At 39.1% G+C, this 26,992-nt stretch overlaps 3 protein-coding genes and 1 pseudogene across 3 annotated transcripts; 2 read left to right on the top strand and 2 right to left on the bottom strand.

Moving 5' to 3' along the window:
• The first annotated feature begins 629 nt into the window (after positions 1-629).
• LOC136283497 (uncharacterized) lies at positions 630-5,556 on the top strand. Its single transcript, XM_066172459.1, has 6 exons — positions 630-646; positions 725-913; positions 1,249-1,447; positions 1,527-1,577; positions 4,696-4,875; positions 5,092-5,556. Exons 1-6 carry the CDS (start codon positions 630-632, stop codon positions 5,554-5,556), a joined length of 1,101 nt encoding a protein of 366 aa, XP_066028556.1.
• A 1,184-nt stretch (positions 5,557-6,740) lies between these two features.
• On the bottom strand, positions 6,741-7,547 carry LOC136283218 (uncharacterized). Its single transcript, XM_066171681.1, has 2 exons — positions 7,321-7,547; positions 6,741-6,864 (listed from the first exon to the last, which is right to left on the bottom strand). Exons 1-2 carry the CDS (start codon positions 7,545-7,547, stop codon positions 6,741-6,743), a joined length of 351 nt encoding a protein of 116 aa, XP_066027778.1.
• Positions 7,548-9,914: 2,367 nt separating this feature from the next.
• Positions 9,915-11,441, bottom strand: LOC131775378 (uncharacterized). Its single transcript, XM_059091475.2, has one exon. The coding sequence runs from the start codon at positions 11,316-11,318 to the stop codon at positions 10,410-10,412; it is 909 nt and encodes a 302-aa protein (XP_058947458.2). The 5' UTR covers positions 11,319-11,441; the 3' UTR covers positions 9,915-10,409.
• A 3,799-nt stretch (positions 11,442-15,240) lies between these two features.
• Positions 15,241-26,628, top strand: LOC131775339 (cholesterol 24-hydroxylase-like; annotated as a pseudogene).
• The last annotated feature ends 364 nt before the right edge of the window (positions 26,629-26,992 follow it).

The raw sequence follows: 26,992 nt of genomic DNA, 5'->3' as shown, positions 1-26,992 counted from the left end.
AACTAACGGCGTAATTTCTTCCGGTCGGTTGTCTTATATGGAAGATTTTAGGCCAGTAACTAACGGCGTAATTTCTTCCGGTCGGTTGTCTTATATGGAAGATTTTACGCCAGTAACTAACAGCGTAATTTCTTCCAGTCGGTGATATATATATGTAAGATTTTACGCCAGTAACTAACCGCGTAATTTCTTCCAGTCGGTGATATATATATGAACTGCTCGCCACTACCGTATTTTCAGCGAACCAGGCCGATAGTTTATCTTATTTTTACGCCCGTCGGAACCAAGATGGCGGAACTCGCAGGTTTACCGATCTCAACCATGGATTGGCATTTACCGGATGCTCCGCAAGCGTTCAAGAAGTTTAAAGCTCGATGCCAACTTTACTTCTCTGGCCCGCTGAAAGAAAAGTCGGAGGAAGAACAAATAAGCTACCTTCCCATATGGTCGAGCGACGATGGCATCAGAGAGTTTTAGATTCACGTTTGGTGTGTAAACCGCAAACCTCAAACCGCAGTTAGCGGTTTGAGGGTAGGAGTTAGAAGTTTCGAGATTTTCAGGTGAAATCCGACCGACGTCGCATTTCACCTGAAAAATAGCCATGAAGAACGGAACTATGGGAAGACAACATGGCGAATGCACGAAGGTAAGTTCAGTCCAACTTTCTGTTCTTAACACGACATTAGCCGATGAAGAAATCTTTCCTCATCTTTTGTCGATTCAGGCGTAGTTTTAAGCAGATTGTCGAATATTTATCGGTCGATATTGACAACAGTTCAAGCAGTGAAAGCAGCAGTGATGAGGACGACATCGACTTTCTGTTGTTAGAAACGGCGTTTGCACCAGAAAAGAAACTTGGGTTCCGCATTAGTTTGGAGGATGTTTCAGAAGATGACTGTAAAAAGCTATTTAGGTAATGAACTTAGCCTTTGTTAACTGACCTTTACAATCAATTACCTCGTAACAGTTAAGATGGTCCAAGACACAATTAAGGTTACTGTCAACAAAATAAGGTTGCCTTCCGGAAAAATTATCCTACACGCGCTACTTTTGTAGAAACTATGAAAAAAAAACTATGTATCACTGTAAAGCTCATGAAGTATGGAACCTAGAAGTAATAAAATTTTTAACAGTTTTTGTTTTGTAAAGCGCGCGCAAGTTTTTTTTTTTTTTTTTTTTTTACATAAAACTGACCAGATTTAATTGAAAGTAACCCTAGCTTAAAGTGCACGACTTTTAATTTCGTAGGTTTGAGAAGGGTGACATGAGGCGATTGCAACATGTTTTGAAAATACCAGATGATATTTTCTGTGTCCAGGGTACGGTGGCAACTGGAATGGAGGCTCTCCTGATCATACTAAGGAGACTTGCCTACCCTAATAGGTGGAGCGATCTTGTTCCCTTGTTCGGAAGAAGCGAATCTGAGCTCAGTCTCATCTTCAACAAAGTATGAAAATAACAATTGCTCAGAGGTTCTATGGGGTTCTACATGAATGTCTAGATGACACAGCATTATTTACTTTCAGGTGGTCGATAACATTTATGAAAGTCACAAAGAATTGCTGACTTCCCTAATAGTCTGGGAGCAAATGTCATAAAATAAGGTCCCGTGTGAAGTTCGTGCTGAAAGCAAGCACCTAGTGTAAAAGTGTTCATTAGGTCCTACTAAACATGAAAAGTTTTGGTGCCAGCTTTGCCACTTGCTCAGACGGCTTTTAAGGGGGGATTAAATTCTGACCCATGAAATCCAGCGTGAAAACGAGGCTAAAACACATAATTCCTCATAACTTTGTTAATAACAGACGAAAATACACCAAACTTGCTCACATGATTGGGCATGATCCTCCCTGTTTATTTATGCTAATTTACATAGGTCACGTGACCTTACGCATGAAAGCAAGGCTGAAACATAATTTATTATAAATTTGTCAAAAAAGATCCTTATCATGCCAAACTTGCTCACCTTCGTCAGTTAGACATCTTGCATCGATTGGTGCCACTTTGTAGTGTCACGTGACCCAATACATGGAAATGAGGCTGGATTGCAAAACACGCCAAAGGTGAATACATCATCCAAGACAATAACGTTGACTCATTGTAATGCATATTAATGCTGTATGTATAGCATTTGAATGAAAAAAATAAAAGCTAAAAAGGTGTAATGATAATGTATTTCGTGTGGCTTATACAACTTTATTATGAGCGATTTCTACAATCCTATTTCGCACAAATTCCTGTGGATTCTTAACCCAGGGGGCCTGGGTGATTGTGAGCCTGAACTATTGGTCAGCGGTAATTATTTGAGTGTCCGCCATGTTGTACTTACAGTCATCTCAGTGCTTGTAGTATGACGGATTTTGGCCGGTCTAATGCCCCTTTAGATTTTAAGCTATGTGTAATCTGCCAAGAAAAAAGTACAGCCAATCTTGTTGAAAACCCAACTTCCCATCAAAAGCTTTTAGAAGCCATCGAAGAACGTTCAAAGTACGAGGACATCAACTCGAAAACATTGTGGCTTGTGCTTAAAGATCTACCACTAGAAGAGCTTAGAGAAAAAGCAACATGGCATAGGTTGTGCTACCAAGAAACCACCCACTCAGGAAAGATCAAGAGGGTAAAAGAGAGGTTTCAGAGAGAGGTTAGAGGGCCAAATGAAGCTCGAAGAAAGACAAGTGAATCGCTTCAGGTAATTGCTAGGTGTAATGGCTTATAACTTTAACTTTTTATTTTATTGTGTTTTTCATCTTGGAATCGCTGAAAAGGTAATGACATCCTTGACACCTCAAAACATTTCATTTCATTTCACTAACCATGATCTTCTTACAAGGTCGAAAACCGTCCCTTGTGACAGCAATCTGTGCTTCTTTTGTGAAGAGGAAGCGAAGTACCAGAACCCTCTGCATTTGGTGTCAACATCATCTGCTAGTAGATCTCTTGATAATGCAGTAAAGCAATCAAAGGATCCTAAACTGCTCGTGAAGCTCTCGACGGCTCTAGACAGCACTGACGCTCATGCCATTGATATTAAATATCATAAAAGCTGCTGGGCGAAGCATGTGACTGGGGTCCTGCGTAAAACTATTAAAGATGACGAGGAAAGGTCAAGAAGTGAGACGGTGGCTAAGCTGGAGTTTTTGAACCTTACCCAAGCTGCCCTCGATAGCGGAGAAATACTCAACATGGCGCAGTTGGAACAGGCTTTTGATTCCATTTCAAACGAGAATAGTCCAAAGACTCTAAGTCGACATTCAGTTAAAGAGCTCATAGAAAGAGATAAAGGGAGTTGAGTTCCATAAGCCCACTGAAGCTAATGAGCCTGAGAGGGTCAGCGTAAAGCAGTGTAGAGATGCTGCTATCCATATCGTAGAATCCACAGCTGACAGTAATGAATCTATGAAAACTCTCTTCGATGCCGCTTCAATATTGAGAAAGGCTATTAATCGAAGCGAGAAATGGGTCTTCTCTGGCTCTCTGGATACAATGACACATGATTACTGCCCCGAAGAGCTTACCTGCTTCTTTAGGTGGATAATCCAAGGTCCCAATAAGACACTATCTGATAAAAAGTGTAATGAGGTACACAAAAGAGCAATGCAATTAGCGCAGAATACAATAGCTTTGTGTCTAACGGACAGGCAGGTTGACAATAATAGGTCAAAAGCGGTCTACTGCACTAGAGAAATGCCCCAACACCTCGCAGTTAGCCCAGCAATACACCAAGCAGTACGAAGCAAAGAGCTGGTTAATCTCCTCCGTGGATTTGGCATGGCTGTAGAGTACAATCGCTTGTTGAGGATGGTGTCAAGTGGAGTGAAGATTGCCAGAACGAGTAGGCTGAGAGTGATGATGAGTATGATGAAGACGAAGTCGAACAGGAAATTCCATAGGAATGGACAACAGAACAATGTATATAGATATTCAGTAAGACTTTCATGACTGTATATATAAAATAGCAGTAGTCGTTATTTTCATTTTCTGCCCTAGTTCCAATATACATGCGAAAATGAATACATGGAACCAGTATCATAAGTTGGCAAAATTATTGATTATGTGTACGAGATAGATTCTCAAATGGAGCCTCCACAGTATTTGCTTTATCCGTCTCGTCCCTGTGCTATGGGCTATAGGACAATGATTAGTTGAAATTTTTATATCTGAACTCGGTAACCAGATATGTATCTGCCTAGTAGTTGTTGATACATTTGGCAAGACAAATGCCATCCTAAACGATGCTACCAGATATATCCAGCCTCGTTTCCATGTATGAGGTCACGTGACACTACAAAGTGGCACCAATCGATGCAAGATGTCTAACTGAGGTGAGCAAGTTTGGCATGATAAGGATTTGTTTGGACAAATTTATAGTAAATTATGTGTTTCAGCCTCGCTTTCATGCATAAGGTCACGTGACCTCTGTAAATTAGCATAAATAAACAGGGAGGATCATGCCCAATCATGTGAGCAGGTTTGGTGCATTTTCGTCTATTATAAACAAAGTTATGAGGAGTTATGTGTTGTATGCCTCGTTTCCATGCTGGATTTCATGGGTCAGAATTTAACCCCCCTTAAAAGCCGTCTGAGCAAGTTGCAAAGCTGGCACCAAAACTTTTCATGTTTAGTAGGTCCTAATGAAAACTTTTACACTAGGTGCTTGTTTTCAGCACGAACTTCACACGGGACCACATTTGCTCCCAGACTATAAATTTAGTGTGGTTAGACACCGAAGTTTTCTCGCAGGCCGAACATGCAAAAGGTGCTCCTCTTAACCAATGTTGGGGTTTTATTGATGGCACCCCAAGACCCATTGCACGACCTAGTTACAACCAAAGAATAATGTACAGCGGTCACAAGCGTATCCACTGTCTGAAATTTCAGGTACAGTGATTTATACATTAACACAAAATCTTGTTTTTAAACTTGGTTTAGAATACTCAGTTGTGGAAGGAAGTGGGGGTTGAGGTGGGTGTCAAGAAGAAAAATAGTCGAATGATTATAAGAAAGAATCAATTAATCAATTAAAAAACAGGGAGTACTAAGTGAACCCTTGTCAACCATAAGAGACTAAAATGAAAAACGTTTGTTTGCTTGCAGTCAGTTCAGACTCCCAACGGGCTAATAGCTCATATGTTTGGGCCCATTAAAGGATGGCGACACGATGCTTTCATGCTTGGAGTGAGTGGACTGTTGCCTAAGCTGCAACATTTTAACAAACCCAATGGAGAGCCATATGTCATCTATGGTGATCCTGCATATGGCTTGACACGAAACATCTTGGCACCTTTTCGAGGTGTCAATCTCACTGTTCATGAACATGAATTTAGTAAAGAGATAAGCAAAGTAAGATCATGTGTCGAGTGGGGCTTCGGGAAGATCTGCCAAACATTTGCCTACTTAGATTTCCAAAAAAATTTGAAAGTCCTCCTCCAACCAGTGGGAAAGTACTACCTGGTTGCTGCTATTCTGACAAATTGTCATACTTGTTTGTATGGATCTCAAACAAGCTCATTTTTTGAGCTGCAGCCACCAACACTAGAAACATACATGTCTAATCAATAGATAAAGTAAACTATTTAATTATCCAACTTTCCATCAACAAACTTTACAACTCTAATGAGCTCTGCAGAACTATTCAAAGTTTAAAATCTGTTGTAGCTTAGCACTTCCTTTCGTAACACGTAAAAACAGTAGGAAAGGTCTTTAAAGATACCAAATATATATGTCTGCAATTGTAGAAAATAATAAATATCATAAATCTCTCTGTACATTCATTATAAAATATGAATTCCACTCCTAGTTTAAGAGAGGTTGACTTGCTAGCCCAAAATATGAACATCATAAGATACAATGCACAAGCATGATGTCATTGTTTTTTAACTTCCCTGACCATGTATTGTGTTTTTGCAACCAAACTTCCATGAGGTGTAGACCCACATATGCACCTTAGATGCAATCCTCTTTTAAACACAACATAACAAGTTCCACAACTTTAACTTAAAAAATAGCAGGAATTTATTTTCTCGACATGTACTTTGCACAGTTGCTTCTGTTATTGCCCTATAATGAGCAAGTCAGCGCTTGTCCTTTAAGAGGTCCAACCTGAGCTGTCTCTCTTCCAGCTCTAGCTTTAGCTTGGCTTTCCTGTCCTCAGCCTCTGCCTCAAATATTTCTTTTGGAGTTCAAGTTCCATTTTTTGCAACGGTAGTTCCCTTTCTTTTAGCTCAGCCCTTTGGTTGTACTTATTTGCTAGCATCTCCATTAATGAGAGTTTGCTTGCTCTTTTACAAACTTTCATTTTAGGACCTGACACATGGAACAATGGAGCATTGACTATGAGAGCTGAAGGGCTATTACAAATGTTGCAATAACCTTTGTCTACATTTCTGTTAAAATAATAGTGCTGATAAAATAAAGATTATCATACTGGTTGTGCATGATTTAACTGTATATAGACAAAATAACCACATCTCTTAATTTATCTCGATCCTGAAACACATCATCATCATCATCAGTAGCAGCAGCAGCATCATCATCATCATCATTGCTTCCATTTTCTTCTTCATTTGTTGTATCGGTGGAGTGTGATGATGGCCCCAATGAAGAACTATTATGTTTTCTCTCTGATAAGAAAGAGTTGAGCTGTTAAATCTCTTATCTCCCTAAACATACTTACAGTTGCTTTGCAAACCTACTTGCTAATCCATCCACTGCAGCTCTTCTCATCTCCTCTGCCTTTTTTCTATCTATCTGCTGTTGCTTATCTTTTTAGTGGCCTTTTCTTTCCTCAGCTCACTCATATCTTTGCGGAAGTTATCAATATCATCCAATAACTGCTGTAATTCCGCATATTCCTCCTCTGTTCCTGACCTTGTATTACACAAAAGAATTAACTCTTAATCATGTTTTCAATTGTATACTGCATTTCAGAAATCATGATAAGTGTTATGTTTCAGCAAAAAGGCTTAAAAGTTTGAACACAAAATCTCTCCCATCCTCCCCCCCCCCAACACCCATGTTATTGAAAGCAACCAAGATCTTAGTACCTTTATTCCCTTCATATCAATGAAAATTATCCAAAAGCCAGATTTATTGTAAAAGTATTAAGATTTTTGGAGAGAAAATGAAAAAACTGAATTATCTTTTTCAAATCAGTCCACCGACAGAGGGGAAAGGGGTAGGGGTGTAGTTTAGTGAATATAAACAAGATAACCAAGCAAAGTCCAGACAGTTCACTGTTATGCACTTGCAGCAGAAATTTTGCTTGAAGCACTCACGGAAAATTTTGTGTAGACTGTCAAAATCAAACATAATTAATCAACCAACCTCTTCAACGATCTTGCATCTTCGGCCCTACGTTTTTGAAACAGGCGCTCCATTCGCTCCCTGCAACCTCTTCCCTTCAGTTCAACGAAGTTTTTACCATTACTGAAGGCTTCACTGAGTCTCTGAGCAATTTTATCCCACTCAGCCAGTTTTTCAGGTCTGTGGCAACTTACTTCTCTCGCCAAATGTAAGTCTTGTTCCACAAGCGGCCAACGAAATGGAGGCATACTTGAGAAAAATCAAGAAAAACAGCAATATGTTTTTCATGCTAGGGTTCCATTCGATTTCGAATAAACAAAAACCGGCACAGAAATGTTCACCGGTCCCAAAATCGGAAGTACCATTACGCATCGTCTTTATCAAAACAAAAGTAAACTACTAGCGACTAAATACAGGAATGGCTCCGACCTGTGATTGGATGATAAAAATAGTAAAAGTTAATAGATTATATCTTAACTCCTTGCTCGTGAGTATGGTTAACCGCGTGTCTCGAAGCGGAACAATGAAATATCAATGTGAAAACGCCAATGAGTCAAACAAGAAATGGCTACTTACAAAATGAAGAGAAGGCAGCGTCTAGCTTGTTCAGCGAGGTCGTTCAGGGATATTCCGGCGATGAAAAAGTCATCCGCTGACAAAACTCATTTAGTCAGTTTAGGCGGACGACCAGAGACTGGAGCCATTCGTGTATTTCACCGCAGACAGGAATGGCTCCAACTCATGCGTATGTTAATTTTTTTTTTCGTTCTGGCTAAGTAATTCATACACTGAGATAAAAACTGAAAGAGCGATTTATTAGGTTCTTCTAAAGTTGAAGTCTACAGTGCTTGCAAGTGAAGCCCTCTTTTCTTACTACAGGGCTATGTAGTTCCTAAATACAAGGAATGGAAATACAGGAATGGCTCCAGTCTCTGGTCGTGCGCGTGAACTGACTAAATGAAGATGAAATTAGAAGATCCTCGCAGCTAAGAACACTACTGAAACTAGTAGTTGTAAGTAGGACCTGAAAAAAATTTCAGGCCCGTACGGGATTTGAACCCATGACCTCTGCGATACCGATACCGGTATCGCAGAGGTCATGGGTTCAAATCCCGTACGGGCCTGAAAAATTTTTTTCAGGTCCTACTTACAACTACTAGTTTCAGTAGTGTTCTTAGCTGCGAGGATCTTCTAATTTCATCTTTCCACCGCAGTGCAAATATGTGAATTTTCATATATCTAAATCTTGACTAAATGAATTTAGTCAGCGGAGCTAGTCAGCAGATGACTTTTCCATCGCCGGAATATCGCTGAACGACCTCGCTGAACAAGCTAGACTCTGCTTTCTCTTCATTATGTATGTAGCCATTTCTTGTTTGACTCATCGGTGTTTTCACATTGATATTTCATTGTTCCTCTTCGAGACACGCGGTCAACCATACTCACGTGCAAGGAGTTAAGATATAAGTTATTGACTTTTACTATTCTTATCATCCAATCACAGGTCGGAGCCATTCCTGTATTTAGTCGCTTGTCATTTTCAAACACAAAATGTGGCCTTTAAGTTTGGTTTTCTACCGTCTCAAACACATGGGCTAAAAAGAAAATACCTCAAATGGCATATATTTACGGGATATGCGTGAGAACTTTCGAACAAGAAGAAGAAAAGCGCCGAGGGAGTTGACCTACCTGAAACTGCCTTTCCCGAAGTTGAAACGTGAACCGCGAACGGCAAACGTGACGGCTAAAGTCTGGTCACGTGTCTTCTAGAGGTTTACGGTTACACGTAACAAGAAACAAACGTTGATCTAAAACTCTCTAAAGACTTGAAACTGATGTAACGTCAGAGATCAGGCCAGCTGGTACGGTAAACAACTAGTTATCTCTGAAACCTTTCTGATCACAGAGGGTCTCAATGAGGTTTACCGTGAGCCGTAAAATGGCAAATAACAAATCAGCCGTCAGGTATAAAAACTGTCAAATTTTAACCGTTAGTCGTAAAAAAAGTTAACCGTGCAAATTTTTTTTTATTAATTTTAACGGAAAGAAGTTAACCATTAGCCGTAAAATGGCCAAAAATGGCCATTGCTTAACCCTTTAACTCCCATGAGTGACCAAGACAGAATTTCTACAATATCAATACAATATCAAGCAGACAAGTGATGAGAATATAGAAAAACATTAATTAGAGGATTATTACTTGATCCAATACCAAATTCTCCAAACTAACTTCACAAGAACTGTATGGGAGATAGTAAGGAGAATTACTAATGAGATATTAAGAGTTAAAGGGTTAAGGCAAGTAGGAGAAAGCTGGGCTGATTGATAGAATTTTTATCATACACACCAGGGCAAATAATGTTAATAAATCATTGACCATCTATTTCCAGGTCTTTCCATATCGAAGAAAAGCGAACTAACAAGCGGGATAATTTCACGACGCTTCAGTCTAGCCAAAAGAAAACTGCCAACTTGATCATTTCAATTAGCGTCTGAAACAATTCGACTCGAGTGAATAAAGCGTTCATGGGTCGTGACTTTTGGAATTTTATGGTATCTGTGACAGGGAACCATTAGAGATGTGCAGAGTTTAAAAGAAGAGCGTTACAACAGGGTTTGTTACCTGTGGTTAACTTTCAGGTTCGAACTTTAATGACATTGTTTACAGCCTAACCGACCTCTCGAAGTCCCTTCCGCACTGAGGGGGCATCTAAAGCAAATCTACCAGGTAATTTTTCATAGAAATAACTCTTCTGGTATCAATATCCTTCTAGTATCCACCTATGAGGTGAATGGTTTTGTTTACGTCTAAACATATTGTGTTACCTTTGTTTACAGCGAAATATCCACTGCATGGTTTTAGTGTCGATCAGAAACGCGATTTTGATAAAAAGTTATACGAAAGTAGAGTGACAGTGCTGATATGGTATCATTTACGGATCGACTCTTGTCGAAAATTCTCCGGTTACGTTCTTTACCTCCTCGTAATTTTAAGATCCGAGAAACAATTGTAAGTGGAGAGTCATATTCATAAACTCTCGGGTTCGTTAAAGTTAGTTCCTAAGAGCTCTAGTGATGCTCTGAAATCGTTATGTCTCCGATCTCTATCACTACTTGTACTTAACAAGTTGAATGTTTCTTTGGTAGAGTGTCTTGCTCTTTTTTATGTGTACCCTAAAATTGGTGTCAGTCAGGAAGTCCCCTTTTCTGATCCACTTGTTTTTCCTTCTTGGTTTCCATCCCTTGTTAAAAACCGCAGAGATGGTATAAAAAGATGCTGAAAACGGAGGCCTTTTGCAAATTATTGTGTAAAAAAGAGGTTTCCTCTGGCGATACTTTGACAAATCTACGACTGATTTAGCGAGCACAACTGGAGTTGCATCAGCCAGGGAACCTTCTTCAAACTTTACAATTAGGCGGGATGGTCGGGAAAGTCGCTTTGGAGCTTTTCCTTTGAACGAAATTTTCCCGGTGATGTTGATATAATCAACAATATCAAGAGGTTTCTTTGTGGGGTAGATGCTAACTTGCGGCGTAACATTGGCCGCTGTTCTAGATCTGGAGTGTGAACGTGACTTTCCGCCTTCTGTGTTTGTGTTTCTGACCACAGATTTCGTGCTGACGCTTGGCGGTGTGTTCGAATGGATAATCGGAGTTCTGGAACTGATAATCGTATCGCGGTCAATCTCAATGACTTTCGTAATTTTCCCTGTGTTTGTGACTTGCTTCTGCGTTGGGTTCTCGCTGTTTTTTCTCTCATTTTCCGAGGTTCTGAGTCTTGACTGAGTACCAGCGACGGTAATGACAACAGATGGTGGTATGTTTTCTAAGGTTTGCGCGCGAGTCGCTTTTGCCTCAGGCGCACATCCTAACACGCACGCAAAATTATATTTGGCGTTGAGTGAAAGAAAAACAAACATTCCGATCGCTACGACCAAGAGGATTGTGAACAAAATGACCAACCACCAAAGAAGGCATTTTTTTTGGATCTTGAAGCTAACGCTGTAGTGGGTTTTCATGTTACAGTCGATAGACGAAACTTACGTCGTTGATCGTATCTACTTCAGAATAACTTTGCCAGACACATTTCTGGCTAAAATAGCGCGGTGTCTGCGAGCCCACCTATCAGCGATTACGGAAAAACCTCACAGCCAATAACGACTGGATTTTCAAGAGAGTTAGCTGACCCCTATTCGTTTAAACTGACTTGTCGACAAACTTTCAAGTTTTCCTACCCGTCATAGGGCGCCAGATTGATATCTCAAGGTCAGTTATTTTTTGAGACGATTAGCGACTTCTAGAACCTTCGCAAGTTGGCACCGCCATTACACTTTTGATCGATTCCTTCTGTGGAAGCATACCAATGAAAGGCAGGGAACGCGTTTGAAATTTTCCCGGAAAACCTAGCCCTGCTGTGAATGTGTACTATCATTGGTATTTCTCTTGATAAGCTGGGAAGAATTTAACCTTGACGAATTTCTGATATTTCTACAAACAAGCTTAAACTCATTTATTCTGTCAGGCATACGGTCAACGAACTACTGCGAATGGAGTAGACTACGCAGTCGATTAATGGCACACTGATAGATGGGTCAACTCATTATCCCGAAATCAACGCACAGATTCTTCTAGTGAAGTTTCTGAAGACTTCTTCATCATTTGTCCACAGAAAAAGGATGCTAAGATTTAGTGAATACGCTTTGACAAACTTGCCTTAGCACATTAAAGAGATAGGGAGATCAATTAACCTTTCGGCAGATGGAAGAACCTTCATGTGTTGGCGTTTCTCACAGACCAGACAACAAAAGCTTGTGGTCACGACTCTGTTACGCACGCTTGTTTTCCAGGCGAACTTCTCAGCAATAACCACTTCAGCGACGGAGGAAAGTGGCCTTTGTACAGAGGAGGGGGAAAGGGCGGTAATATGTTGTTGAGAACATTTTAAATGCAAAGAAAGAAAATGCTTATGTTGTATTTAGATACGCATCAGACACAATCAAAATTACATCGGTCAAAAGGAAATCAGTAATCGGTGATTAGAATAACAGTGGCGACGAAACAAAAAGAATAAGGAAAACTGGGTTTGTAAGATTGAAAAAAATCTTTCGCTTTTGGCATTGAAGACGATTTCTCTTAAGCAAAATAAAGCTGACGAGGATCAAAAAGTCGAGCTTGTTGATAGTTTTTAATACAGTATTTCAGTCGGTGTTTCACTTCGCATGGAGACGTGCTGTAATGCAAGGCCTTTGCTATCGCTCAGAGGCATTGCAGAGAGTTTAAGAGAACTGAGAATGCACAGAGCGTTCGTCGGAGCTTGAAAATGGCCATCGTAAGGTGGAAGGTGTCCTTAGAAGTTCTCCTGTATTAAGTTGATTCAATGGCACTTTTATCTCTGAATAACCGATTCTTTCCTCTAACGGAGTCTACGGAAATGAATCCAGCATAATCATCTGTGTAGATATGGAAACACGCTTACCGCAAACATAAAACCATCAATTTATCACCTGATTGTGCTGACTGTTTTTTCTTCTCTTTCGAAAGACTACTTGAAAAAATTTCTCGAGACTTTGTGAAACAAAAACAAATTTGACATAATTACGCAAACGGCTGTGTAATTGACAGTACAAGGTCAAATATTTCTGTGTTCTGTTCGCTTAAACATGTTCCCAGAGGAGGCCAAAAGTGGGGGGGGGGGGGGGGGGTTTGGTTTATGAGAGAAAAGCAACTCCCCATTGCCTTTGAAATTTCAACTTTAAATAGAATTCGGTTAAATTTGAAGAAGTTAAGGAAGTCATGATATTTCATCAACGATTTTCAGCTCAGTCGCAAAACACAAATTGTAAACGATAGCTTTAAATCGAAGACAAACCTGAAATTGTAATTTTATGATATGCTAAAAAAAGAATAAACCGGTTGAACCGAGTAAGCCTCAAAATAACAGGAGCAGTTGTCAGTAGAGAACTTCAAGGAAGAAGTGGACCAGCTGCATATACGAACATAACGAGATCTTTAAGGGATAACGAGATCCTTAAGGAAAAGGCGAAGAGGAAATTTCTCACGTTATCTTAAAACCACAAAAGAAAATTACACCTTAAAAGAGTTGATAGGTCAAGTTGATTAGTTTGAAATTAGCCAAAATAGATTGTTATCTGAGAGCGTCAGCTCCTTAGCCTGGATTTTCAATTCGAAAGGGGGAGGGATTTCAACGGATCGTATTTAATGAACTTCATCATTGACGGAGGCACGAGTTTGTTACGATCCTTCCCCGAAAAAAGAAACCAGACAGTCGCGTTTTAGACCGTGATTGCTTTTCGTGCATTTCGAAAAAAGTCTGATTGAAAACAAGGGACCTTGAAGTAACTTATTAAATAACTTCAAACTGCACCACTATTTTAATTTAGCTTGTTTTGATAGCAACTTGCGATGAATCAAGTTTCATTTGACCTCCGGATGAAAATAAAGCAAAGAAATAATTTTCGTAGGTAGTCTGTACCTTGAGCGATTGCTGAAAAAATTAAAGCTTCGAAGGGGTTCAAACCCGTGCCTCCAACATGCCCCAGGTACTAGTTAGGAAGTTAGGAGCCAAGAAAATTTTAGAGGATTCTTCACGGCCCATGGAGGAAGAGAACATTAGGACTTACCCACCACAGCCACCCTCCTTCTCACCCTCCCCTCCCCATCACCAACGCCCCCCCCCCCCCGACCCTTCAGGTTCGAACTAACAATGAATTTCATTAATTCCAAGAACAAAAAAGAAATGGTTCGTGCTGCACGGAAAGTCGGCCCTGCCTCATTCATGCACAGTTCTAACTGATAAAGTTGCTGAAAATGATCTCTCGTGTTATCTCCTTTGACCACTCTTGTATTTGCAACTAATTAAGTTGGGGATCATCCATTTGGAATATTTCAATCGATATCATTTTTCCGAAAGGAAAATTGAGAAAGGCACAACATAACATTCTTTGATCTTCTTTGTTTTTTTTCCTTAAAACGAAAATAATCATTTCTACATAATGTATTTTTGCGTTTTCTGAAATCTTATCTACTAGTGTGGTCAGCAGAGTCGCGCCTAAGTTACTGACAAAACTTCAAAAATGAAAATGAACTGGTCATTATACTGGAGTCTCTGCTACCCTTTTCAGTTGAAGACGGATAAACTTCACTCTGAGAGCCTCATTTGGGTTAGGTGTTCAGTCATTTTCCTTTGCTTGCCATTTCAAACAAAAATGAAAAGTGTTTGTTCACAACAGACAATTTGACATCCGATTTCCCAAAATACCATTCCTCTACTGTCTCAGGCTGTTCTTAGCCTGATTTCGTTATATGATTCTTCGATCTCCAAAACTACTCGAGTGTTTCAAATTCATAAACAGCTATTTTTGTAACACGCAAAATTGACTTTGACAAAGACGCCTTGGTACATGAAGTTATTATTGTTTCAACAAGAAGGAATGTCACAGGTATTGAAAAACTATAATTTGGCTTAAAATGGCTTAAAGGTGAACAATTACTTTCAAAACTGAAAATAGTAGCTCTTGGATGGGAATATTAAACGAAAGTAATTGCCCAAGATGCGAAGAAAAACTAAGACAGCATCAAAGTCATCTAACGGAGAACAGAGCCAGTCGCTAATAACAGGCTCCTTGAGGCCAGAAGTCTCTACAGATTTGATTCCACTCTGACACATTGTCATACACTTGTCAATGGCAAAAGCTGAAAATCATATTTACGATTGAAATTGTCTTGCTAGAGAAAAAGAGAAATTAACAAGAACGTTGAACATTTTAAACCTGGAATTTAAGATCTGAATTGTGCGCTTCCTTCCGAGAAATTCATCTGATCAGGAAAGTATTTTTCTTTTCCGCTCTGGTAGATTTCAAAATTTTGCAAGACCCGAAGAATTCGTTACCAAGTCTCCCATGCGCTTCTGTTGTAATCTCTTGCAGAAGAAGTTTTTCTCGAGTTGACCCTTCACGCAATGTTGTGCTACATTTTTTTTGCACTTGGTGCCGTGATCGCCCTATTACTGGTCCTGATCTGTATTTTTGCGCTATATGTAGCTCGTTTAAGGCGCAAATTTGCTCACATACCATCTGCACCATTGACAAGGTGAGGTGTTTATTTTCTTCAACTTAAATCTTTTCTTTCCACTTCACTGCCCTTCGTTTTGGCCAAACCTGCCCTCTGAATTGTGACTGTATCTTGTGGCTAATTTAACTAGTGGGTATCATATTTCTTTGTACGCCGTTTGTGGCAAATCGTGCGCGTGCAAGGTTGAAAGGCCTGCATCGGTAAAAATTAGGAACTTTCTGCGACAGTCTTACGAGGACACAAAGATCGGAGAATTTACGCCGTCAAGTAACTGCGTAATTTCATGCAGTCGGTAATGTATATGTACTGTAAGATTTTACGCCGTTAACTAACGGCGTAATTTCTTTCAGTCGGTAATATACACACAGTGCCTTAATTTAACTCCGTTAACGCACGGCGTAAAATCTCTCAGTATGTGCATAGACCGACTAGGTAAGTGGCTTAAAATCCCACAGTCTATAGCCGGACTGTGTTAGCAGGTAATTTAATGTAAACAACTAAGTTGAAAACGTAAATAAGCCACCGTAAAGAGTTAAAAGGCTGATATTTCGAGCGTTAGCCCTTCGTCATTCGCTCTGACGAAGGGCTAACGCTCGAAACGTCAGCCTTTTAACTCTTTACGGTGGGCCAATTTACGTTCTCAACTCAGTTGTTAACACTAGATTACCTGCTATACTCTCCCAGCGACGCAGCACAACAGTTTCTTTAGAAACTTACCCCCTTTATTCATATAGACTGTGTTTGTCACATATATGCCGTTATCTGATTACCGCGAAGATCGGGGAGGTGAGGGACCAACCCCCGCCGAAAATATATGTTGCAAGTACAATTAGTGAACCATTGCACATGAATTGAATCGCATTAAGTAAAGAGAGCTCCTTTTTAATTTGCGAAATTGTAAGTATTTTTAGAAGGAACTGGGTGTATTAAATACTAGTGCACAGGATGCGACTTTGTAAAGTGCGGTCAATGTGTCACTTCATTGTAGTGCAACCGAATTTCCTGCGACACGAAGAATGACTCAGCAGAAGAGCTTTTGCTGCTATGATGACAACTCTTTGCATTTTGGACTTTCACCTCTTGCCTTTTGCACCTTATTACTGCCTAGGAATGTTCCCTTGTGGAGAAGTATGGGGGGAGGGGGGGAGGTCTACCTTAGCTTATCCTTTATTCCTCCTTTCTACCCCTCCTCGATCACTGTGTTTTTTCAAATAAGTGCCATGCCCTAATAACCGCTCTCCTCTATATAAGAATCCTCCCTAAGGCCATAAAAAAGTCGAAGGTTTACGGTCATTTCGTTCCATGGTGAGATCGTTCAAAGTCAGATCTTTCCACTCAATAGTCAGATCGTTCCACAAAATAGTTAGTTCATTCCACAAAAAAGTCAGTTCGTTCCACATATATGGCATATTTTTTCTAAAGGAGTTAATGTGACCTGAGTACAGAGTAGCGTTCGGAACATAGACGAAAGTATTATCAGAACTGTTTACATAATAGTTAAAGCGTCTTATGTTAATTTCCGTGTGCATTGCGGAACGATATGAGAATTACTCACACAATAGCGAGAGCTTATGTTTGTCGATTTTTGACCACAACACAGAACAAAGGATATTCAATAAAGTACTACGTAGCTTGTGTGTCTTTCAGTGCGCTCGATGTAAAGTGGTTTTAGATTAAACATTTTCACTCGCGAGAGAAACCTGTTCTGGTTTACGCCTGTTTCCAGCGCTACTTGTCGAGTTCCAGCGCTACGTATGAGTTCGCCACTAACATGCCGAATTCGTTGGCTATACGTTAATTCACAGATTTGAGTTCGTTTTTATCCATACACCACGAGCAATATCTATAATTTATACTCCCTATCTCAGTTTTAACCCTGTTGTCTTAAAAAAAATGAAGCTTTTTGCTTCATGGTGTTTTGAAGCATTATACTTAGAGCAAGGTCCACAGCAGCTTATTCTATTTTGTGAAACGAAACGAAACCAGGCGAGATACAATGAAACTAACGGAATAATGCAGATAAATTTTCTAATAAGTTAAAGGTAACTTTCACAAGGTTTTTGGAGTAATCGTCAATTGATAAGAAGGATTTTTATTCATTTCGCGAAGTAGTAATTTTTAGAAGAGTTACTATTTTGCGAAGTCGACCATTTTCACCCTGTGGTGACAACCTGACTCTTTCATGTCACAAAAAAAAAAATCATTTAAACATTACAAATTAGTGTTTCACCAAAGATGTTGGCCTTCTCTTATTTCTTAAACCGTATAAAATACATTTCGCAAAATAGTAATTTTAGGAGAGATACTATTTTGCGAAATGGACTATTAGTCGATTGAGGGGGGGGAGACGACTACTAGTCGAGGGAGGGGGGGCGGAGGGGGGCTGGAGAGCCAAGAAACAAGTTAAGTACTGAATTGCATCAGTTGCTTTATGTCTCTCTCAGAAAACTTAAGGAGGCCTCAAGAAAGGAAATTTGAGAGGAATTTTTTACAAAAGCATTCCCACCATACAACTCTATACACAATGTATTTTTAGTGTCTTCTTTTTTCACTTTTTTTAAAGTTTCTTTGCTGGGCACTTGAAAGACATTATTGCATGCCATGATGCAGGAAATCCCATTAACAGCTTATTTCTACAGTGGTAAGTAACTCCTTGCATCATAGTGTTTAGGAGTAAATTTTAATTACTGTTCTATTGACAGTGCTTAAGATATGAGCCAGTTTTAGGTTTAATCATACCATTTCTAAAGGTCTTGGGAGAATTAAAGAAGTTTGAAAGAGTGACAAAAATTTGAACTTCATAACCATAACTTTGCTTCAAGACCTCCTTTAGAGGGTGATCATTCCTTTTTTCTTTGGACCTTACAACGGTGCATGTGTTTCAGGGATGATATTGTAAAGAGAAATTAGATGCTAGTCACTCTTTGGGGTTAAAGGGTTAAGTACTTTGGTAAATGTGATTTCAGATTTTAGATCAGAAATAATTTTTAAGTTGAAGTTGACTTAATGGCAAATTAATTTGTAAGTTTTTACTGAATTATTCTCATGATTTGTTTGTTCTTTTGTTTATACAGGCATATCGAATATGGTGCAATTTTTGTTTGTTGGTTTATGCATTTCCCATTTATTGTGGTAACTGATCCAGAGATGGTGAAGGTACTTGTTGAGCAAATGTAACATACAGATTAATGTATATCAATTTCATTGCAACTCATACAGTCCACCTGAAACAAATTGATTGCATTTCATGGTAGCATTTATTGGAAACTATATAATCTGGACAAAGAACTCCTTGGAATTAGACTAACAAATGTGGAGGGTGTGATAATTTTCATGACTTTGGTATTTTAATTCAGTTATTTTGTGCTGTCCCATGTCTTAATCAATTAACAGTTCTGCAGCTTTTTTAATCATATTCAGGAAATTAGCAATTTTCAAGAATTACCTCTCATTTATTAATAAATATACAATGATTAATGTCAACTTTTTTATGCACTTATGCATGGAAACAAAAATTTGTAGTTACTTGCATAGCTAGGAGAGTTATTTTTCACTTTTGGTTGATTTTTCAAGCTTGATATCCCTGCATAGGTCTTCCAGATTGTAGGCTAAAAAAATTTTTCCTTTCAATTTTTCTTAGGACATTCTTGTTGTCTCTAACCTCCCAAAGCACTTCTTAGCCTATTGCAATCCTTACTATCTCTTTGGGCAAAGGTAAATTTACTTTATTTTATTATGTTTAAGTTTGATTCGAATTTTATAGCTATACACTCCCAGACATAATTAGTCTGGATATCACTTCTCCTGAACAATGTTTATCTTGGAATAAGAGAGAGCTTGGTAAAGAAATAGAGAAAGATGTTTTTCTTCTTAACATGAGCGTGGGACAAAGAAAAAATTCTGAGTCCCCATGAGGAATTTAACCTCAGACTTTTGGATTCCCAGCACCAATGCTCCAATGCTCTACCTGCATACTGTTAGGATCAGTGTCTATGATATTCTAATTCTCCCTCTCCTTCACTCAATGTTGTTAATTCCCAATGTCTCTAAGTCATCTTGTAGACCAACATTGAGAGAGGCAAGGGAGACAGTTAAGGTGTCCCAACAAATGTGCCTGGGAGTGTAATTTTTATTGTGGTCTAATTGTCATGTTTCTGCCAGAGCAAGGGGCTCTTTAACTTAAAAGTATAAGAACATTGCAGGTGTTACAGACCATGGTTTGGTCAGAAATGGAAGTAAAGAATCTCTGTTTGTCCTCTTTGGTATCTATAGGAAAGACTGGGAAAAGTTTAAGGGGCAGGTTCTTGTCTTCTAACTCATAAACATGATATTTTACTGGGGATAGTTAATTTCTACCAAGTCTCACAGGTGTTGAAGTTTTGGTATTCCCAAAACTGTCTTGCCACTACTGCTTAGGTAGTGTTCATTATATACTGCAAAGATTTCTTTCAAATATTCACATCTTAGTTTTGTTGGGCTGGTTTCCAGATGAAAAGTTGTGTTTTTAAACTTTACTGGCCAAGTTTACCATGTTGTATTCTTGGCTTAGAGACACTTTACTGTCACAGCACATCTCTCCACCCAGGAGTACAAAATTAGAATGCTGATGATGATTTAATTTGTAGGCTTTTGGGACCTTAAAAAATCTTTGGGTGGAAAAGAGGGGATGGGGGGGCAGGGTTAACCTGTTACTGAGTGTATCCATCTGAATCAGTTTTTTTATGAAGACTTTTTACATGTGAAGTCAATGCTGTAATAAGATGTGCATTTTTTTAGATTCCTTGGTAATGGTCTGGCCACCAATGTGGATAATGAGGCCTAGAAACAAAGACGTGCCATAATGAACCCAGCTTTTCACCGCAAGCAAGTATTGATAGTTAAGTAGTAGGATCTAATTTTCTAGAAAATTTTTGGGGGTACCCCAACCCTTTCACTTCTAAATCTAAACACTAGTTCCCCATATTGTCTGCCATACTATCTTATAATTTTAGCCTCAAAAATATGGTGCTAAATCAAACCATATATACCCCCACTAAACATTTTTCTTTCTTCTCAAACCTTTTCTGGGTGAAGTTTTATTGCTACTGTAAGGAGAAACTCCTTTTTGATCATCCTTGGGGGTGAAAGGGTAGATTACATTGGCTTGAAGTTTTCATTAAGTCCACCTGAATCACTATCATGAATAATGATAATGCTTTCTGCTTAGCTGTTTTCATACTTTTTAAAAAACAGCAATATTTTTGTATTATCGTAAGGTTTGAAATGCAAAGTTTAGAAAAAGAATAAGTAATCCTTGTATTGCTAGTTTCTTAAGTATTGTGAATAATTTCAGTTTTGTAAGCAATGATGGTGTGAGAGAAAGATGTTTTTCGTCTTGTCACAGGCGTGGCACAAGGAAAAAAAATTCTTAGTACCTATGACGAATCGAACCCCAGATCTTCCGATTCCCTGCTCCAATGCCCTAGCACTGAGCCACAGAGACTCTATGGTAAGCGAGGCCATTACGAAGTCCACGTATGATTCCTCATGGGTACTCAGAATATCTTCTTTGTCCTATGCTCATTTCAAAAAAGTTATTTATGTTTATTTCTAGTATGTTTCATATTCTTAATTAATAATATATGTTTCTTGCTGCTACATTTGTAGATGTACAGTGAAGAACTTACATTTCAGAATTTTCCTGAGATGTAATATGCACATGCTTCACTCTATCCTGTTTAAATCACTTTCTCATTGACAGGTACCTTAAAGATTTGATGAGTTCTTTTAATGCCACAGCTGATCTCCTCATTACTCATCTGGGCAAAATGGCTGATGGGAAAACAGAAGTTTGCTTACTTGAACAGTTTGGTCATGCAGCTTTGGATATCATTTGCAAGGTAACACCTGAGCTGGTCCTATGTCGTAAGTGATTCAGAACACATTTAGATGAAGCATTTTGAAAACGAAACTTAACTTAACACAGCAGCCAATCAGATCAAAGGGTATTTTTCATAAAGAACCAATGATAAATCAAACAGATTCAAGCAGGGGAAATTAAAATGCCAGCATGAGAAGACTAACTCAGCCTTTGTTTATGTGATGCAATGTATGCTTACATACTTGATAGCCTCTTTTTTAGCTTTTAAGGAAAGATATTGATTGTATTTTCAGCAAATTCAGGTTTAGGTTGAAAATTTGGGATTATCACTTGAGTAGAATATCGACAGTTATTTTCCAAATATTAGGATGCATTTAGACCAATCATTGAACGACCAAGATATTTGTGATTATCATGAATTCTGTCCACTAAGGTGTATACACTGCCTTAATGGTGTTAATAGCTAAACTTCAAACAAGCCCGAAGTCTCCAAGGGTTCCGGTGCCAGACCCTTGGAAAAACTCTCCCCCACTTGTCCCAAATTGTCTCGTGGGTGGAGAAACGTGTGTCCTAGCTGCGGCGCGAATAATAAGGGTCTGCTTGTAGGCTAGAGGAAATTGATGAAAAAATATCTGGACGTAGGAGTAACTAGGATTACTTTGTTAATTTTTTTAAATGTTTTAAGGAGCATCATCGTTTTGAATTCTTTGTCGTTGTGTAGGTTGCTTTTGGCATGGACGTAGATGTAATGAGTGGAAAGGATACAACATTTAGAGATGCAGTTTCCCTGAGCTTTGAAGGAGCTCACGTTTCACAAATGAGCATTTTTCACAAGGTACTTCATTCGTGCCATGGCGCCACATAGATTAATAAATCAGTAAATAAATCGATACAGTGCTCCAAGCTGCCACCTTTTTGGCTAGGGGAAGGCGTGCAGTTGCTAAGATATTGACATTAATCCGAATATGTTTAAACCAGTGGCACATCAATGATTCTACTCTTTGGTTTATTTACATTTTTTCAGTGGAACATTTTCCAATATCCATACCAATGGCGCGTGATAAAGGCAGTAAAGTTTTTGCGTGAAACTGGAAGGAAAGTCATTGAAGCAAGAAAGCATGCCATGGCAAGAGGAGAAGAGGTCCCTGATGATATATTACATCGAATTATTCAACAGCAAGGTTAGTTTTGTTAGGTGTGTGATCAGTATCTCAGTTGCTGAGTTGGTGAGTCAATCAGTCAGCCAATGTGTAAGTCAGTAAGTAAGTCAGTTAGTCAGTTAGTCGGTAAGTCAGCTAGTTTGTCAGTCTGTCGGTCTGTCAGTTAGACAGTCACTCAGCCAGTCAGTTAGTCAGTCCGTCAATCAGTCAGGCAGTTAGTCAGTCAGTCAGTTAGTCAGCCAATCAGTTAGTCAGTCGATCAGTCTGTCATTCAGTTGGTCAGTCAACTAGTCAGTCAGTCAGCCTTTCAGTCAGTCAGTTAGTCAGTCAGTCATATGAGTTAGTCAGTCAGTCAGTCAGCCGGTCAGTCAGTCAGTTATTCTTTCAATCAATCAGTCAATCAATCAGTCAGTCAGCCAGCCAGTCAGTCAGTCAGTCAGTCAGTTAGTTTATTAGTCGGCCAGTCGGTCGGTCGGTCGGTCAGTCAGTCAGTCAGTGTGTGAGTCAGTCATTCAGTGTGCAGTCAGTCTGATAAATATTCTTTTTTAATTTTCTAGAATCAGTTCCAAACCTTGAAATTGAGGACATGTTGGATGATTTCGTTACTTTCTTCGTTGCTGGTAAGACACTTCGCATGTAAATCAGTTGGCTTAAAAACTCTTATCATCTCTCCACGCAGCAGACGCATATTCTCGGTATGTACTTACTATTTTCATTGCCATACGCAATCTTCTGTTCACGTGCTTACATACTGTGACTGAACAGATTGAGGGTATTGAACGATGTGCACGATCAGGTCGGGAAACCTCTGCAAAATATGTTGCGTATAGAAACCTATCGATACTTCTTTAAACTATGGATGGTAGTGGTAGCCAACGTGTATCTAGAAGGCTGAGGTCAAGTCCTGGCTGATTTTTAAAATTTTTTTCTGAGTTTTCTTTAACCCTTTAGCTTCCAGATCAAATTTGCAAATCTTTTTACTGTCAACGATACAATTCTAATAATGTTTGTTCAGAGAATTTAGTATTGGATCAACTAGCTATCTCTAAATTGATATTTTTCTTTATTCTCATCATTTATCTGGTGGGTATTGTATTGATATTGTAAGGAGAAATTCTGTCTTGGTCACTCATGGGGGAGAAAGGGTTAACTTCAGTTTGTCTGTAGGAATGTCACAAACAAACTACGTTACATCGTAATCTTTTCTTTTTTTCTCGTCCAGTTTGTTGGAAGAAATACATGATGTTCTGGGACCTAAACAGCATGTTGCGTTTGATGACCTGGCTAAACTCAAACAACTCGGGCTGGTAACGCTTCCCTTTTTAGTAACCTTTTTTCAACCAAAAAAAGAAAAGAAAACACACACAGATACTAGTGAATTCACGAGACTGCTAGGAATCGTTGGTTGGTCAGTTTTTGGATTAAATAGTTCATGGCTTGTAGCTACAGTTTAGCCGTTTATTAGCGCATTTTAAGAATTCTCTGGCGAAGTTGCCCGCAAACTTATAAGAAAAATGAGTCGAATTGAAAAACATAGAGCTTAACGACGAGTGGCAATACTTTCCCAGATGCCTCTGAACAATTTTTAATTTACTGTCGAAAGTAATCCTGAATTGTATTGTTTTTGCATTTATTCGAGCTTTGATTGCTCCTGAAAACTTGCACCACCCTCTCAACCAATTAGATACAAACTAAAACCAAACACTACTCTTTCACTCCTGTTTTCCCGCGTTTAAGCTGTTTACTGCTTGTTTTTCCTCTGAGTTGTTGCTCTGACATTGTCCTTTGTTCTGATTGGTCGTAGTGATCGCTTTAGTTTTGTTTCTTGACGCTCAATCGAAAAGCGCTGTATTAGACGTTAAGGTTCGGTCAATTAATTAATAGCGCTTCCTTTTTAAACTTTTTTTTATGACTACGTCGTCAGCATGAGTTATGATGATATGTATCTGCCATAGATCATGACTTAAACTACTTGTCACTTTTAATAGGTACTGAAAGAAACCTTACGTCTATACCCTGCGGGAGGTTCTGGTTCACTACGAATTTGTGAAAAGGATAGAGAATTTGGAGGATACAAAATACCTGCCAACGTTCCTATCCTGGTATAGTATTAATTGTCTCTCCATAATGCAGTTTCTCTGTCTTTATCTCTATCTCTGTCTCTGTCTCTATTTACGTCTTGTTAGCGCAAATGTCAAATTTACTTCAAACAATTCAATTGCTCCTTCCCCTTCTGTTGACGAGAATCGGCCCTCATCTCAATTTTCATAATTTTCGTAGCTTTCCCACAGGGTTGATGGACTCACGAACGCTTCTACAATTATCGATGTACATATTTCACAATTCACAGAATGACCTAACACTGCTCAGAACACTATATCAAATATTCTCAATCAAATTTTCAATTTCCTTTTCTACGTAAATCAGTTAGTAAAAACAATGACCGCTTAATGCTAAACTATTTGAGTTGTGCAATTTTTTCTTTAAAGCTTTTTAATTTTTTAGAATAAACTTTTCGTTTCGCTTCCTCCTTTTTCTCCCCCAAACGAATAAGATTGTGCTTATTAATTTGTAGATGAGCACCTTCGTCAGCGGCCGATCTCCTAAGTACTGGACTAAGCCTGAGGAATTCAATCCTTACAGATTCGACGATGACTCAGAAGAATTCAATAGGTATTTAGTGCTACTCTTCACGAGCTGGTTAGTTATATTCGTCTATACAAAAATGTCACGGTGACCTTTGACGCAAATACGCTTGTGGAATTAAACGAGAACCTATCCACATTTCTCTTTTTGTGTATGATGTTCAATGTACGCCATTAGGACCTACATTATACAAGCGAACGGAACTATGAGACATGAGAGTAAACCGGTCATGTTGTTGTAAGAAGCGTGCTTTGATTTAAATTGTGTTCAGAGCCAATCCTATTGTTTGTTGGTCATCCGACCCAAAACAGCACATCGGGTATGACTGCCATGTGCAATAAAAGGTTGATTCGAACGCGAGAGTAACAGTCGCTCGTGTTGTGTGATCATTCGAGGGAGGGTAGTTTATGAAAAGGACTTAACTGTCGCTGAAAAGTGAATATGACAAGTGAGGTTTCTTCTGAGAGGACTTAAAACTTCAAGGATTAATTTTCGCCTCATACAACGACCACAGTGACTTCGTCAATATTTCACCCTCAGGTATTATCCACGGTATACAACGCAACTGTATATGTTTCAAATGAAAAGGGAGCTTCAAATTAATGTGTGAGGAATTTTGTTTTTTTTTCTCGATGCCGCTTTTAGGTCTCATTACAATTACTTCCCGTTTTCACTTGGACCCCGGAACTGTATCGGACAAAACTTTGCACAGGTAAGGCAACTAGGGAGTAGCCGGTTGTGTAAGGTGGGGGGGATCCCTTATGATCTCTTCTCTTTTTCGATGATCTTCGCTCTATCGTACTCGTAAAACAACCAAGCACACCTCAAAATGCCCATAAGATACTTATGGTAGGACCCCCACGGAAGGATCCTGTTTCTGTCCCAGTGCGCGTTTCATTTATTTTTCAAGAGGAGTTTGTAAGCTTGAACAGAACAAGTTGACTTGTATCAAAAAGGGGTTGGTGGTAAGAATTGGTTTTAATCTCTACATTATCTTGTTTTCTTTTAAAATTGTAGAGCGACAAGGCAGAGAGCAATGTAATTAATAAGAGATTTTATCACACGATTTTCGACATATTATCGACACACTAATGAACAGGAGAACAGCCCCGTTTCGCGCCACTTCCTTTCGTTAGTTTATTTCATGAAGCTTTGAAAATTGTCTGATTATCGCCTCTTGTTTTGCCATCAAACAGATCGAAGCCAAGGTTTTGCTGTCACGCTTCCTTCAGACGTTCAAGTTTTCTTTGGTACCTGGACAGTCACGCGATATTCTTGAAAGAGTCACGCTTCGACCCAAGGATGGCGTTATGTGTACTTTGACTAAGCGAAATTAACCTACTTGTCGAGCTCTCGCTATAATGGTTCGGAAGCAGCTCCCAGAAATTCCATTTGTGAAGAAAGTGGGTTCTTCAATGAAATTGCTGCATATAAAGCATATTTTAATGAAAAACTGAGGACATCTCTAATTAATTAGTAGCAACAGGTAATCATGCAGTATATTTTTACGGTACTTTCGCAAAGTTTTGTGAAATAACTAGTTTAGAGTCCTTGAAATAAATTAAACTGAAATGCTACGTTACTGAAACGAGCTTCAAGACACTTGTCTTTCTTGTACACCTCTTTTCTGCGTCTCCTCTGCTTTCACCTTTTGTTACCACTCAGACTCGACGACCAGTCAGTCAATAAGAATGAACATAGCATGTAATTTTCGCTGCGGAATACTTTCAGAAGAAAACGCACCATAAGCAGCGAAGGCGGGAATCCTAAGGGAAATTCGAGGGCATATCCCTAAGTAATTGTATATTTCTAGGCGCGCAGAAATGCCAGACAATCCCAAGGGTTGGAGACCAGGTGACGTCAGTTGTTTGACATAATAGTAAGTCTATTTTTCTTTTCTTTTTGATCTCGACTTGATTCAAGTAATCGAGGGAAT

Source organism: Pocillopora verrucosa, chromosome 9 (genome assembly GCF_036669915.1).
Source record: "Pocillopora verrucosa isolate sample1 chromosome 9, ASM3666991v2, whole genome shotgun sequence".
In the NCBI taxonomy this organism is placed as follows: Eukaryota; Metazoa; Cnidaria; class Anthozoa; order Scleractinia; family Pocilloporidae; genus Pocillopora; species Pocillopora verrucosa.
Note: the sequence above shows the minus strand (reverse complement) of the source record. Positions and strands in the feature narration are given on the sequence as shown.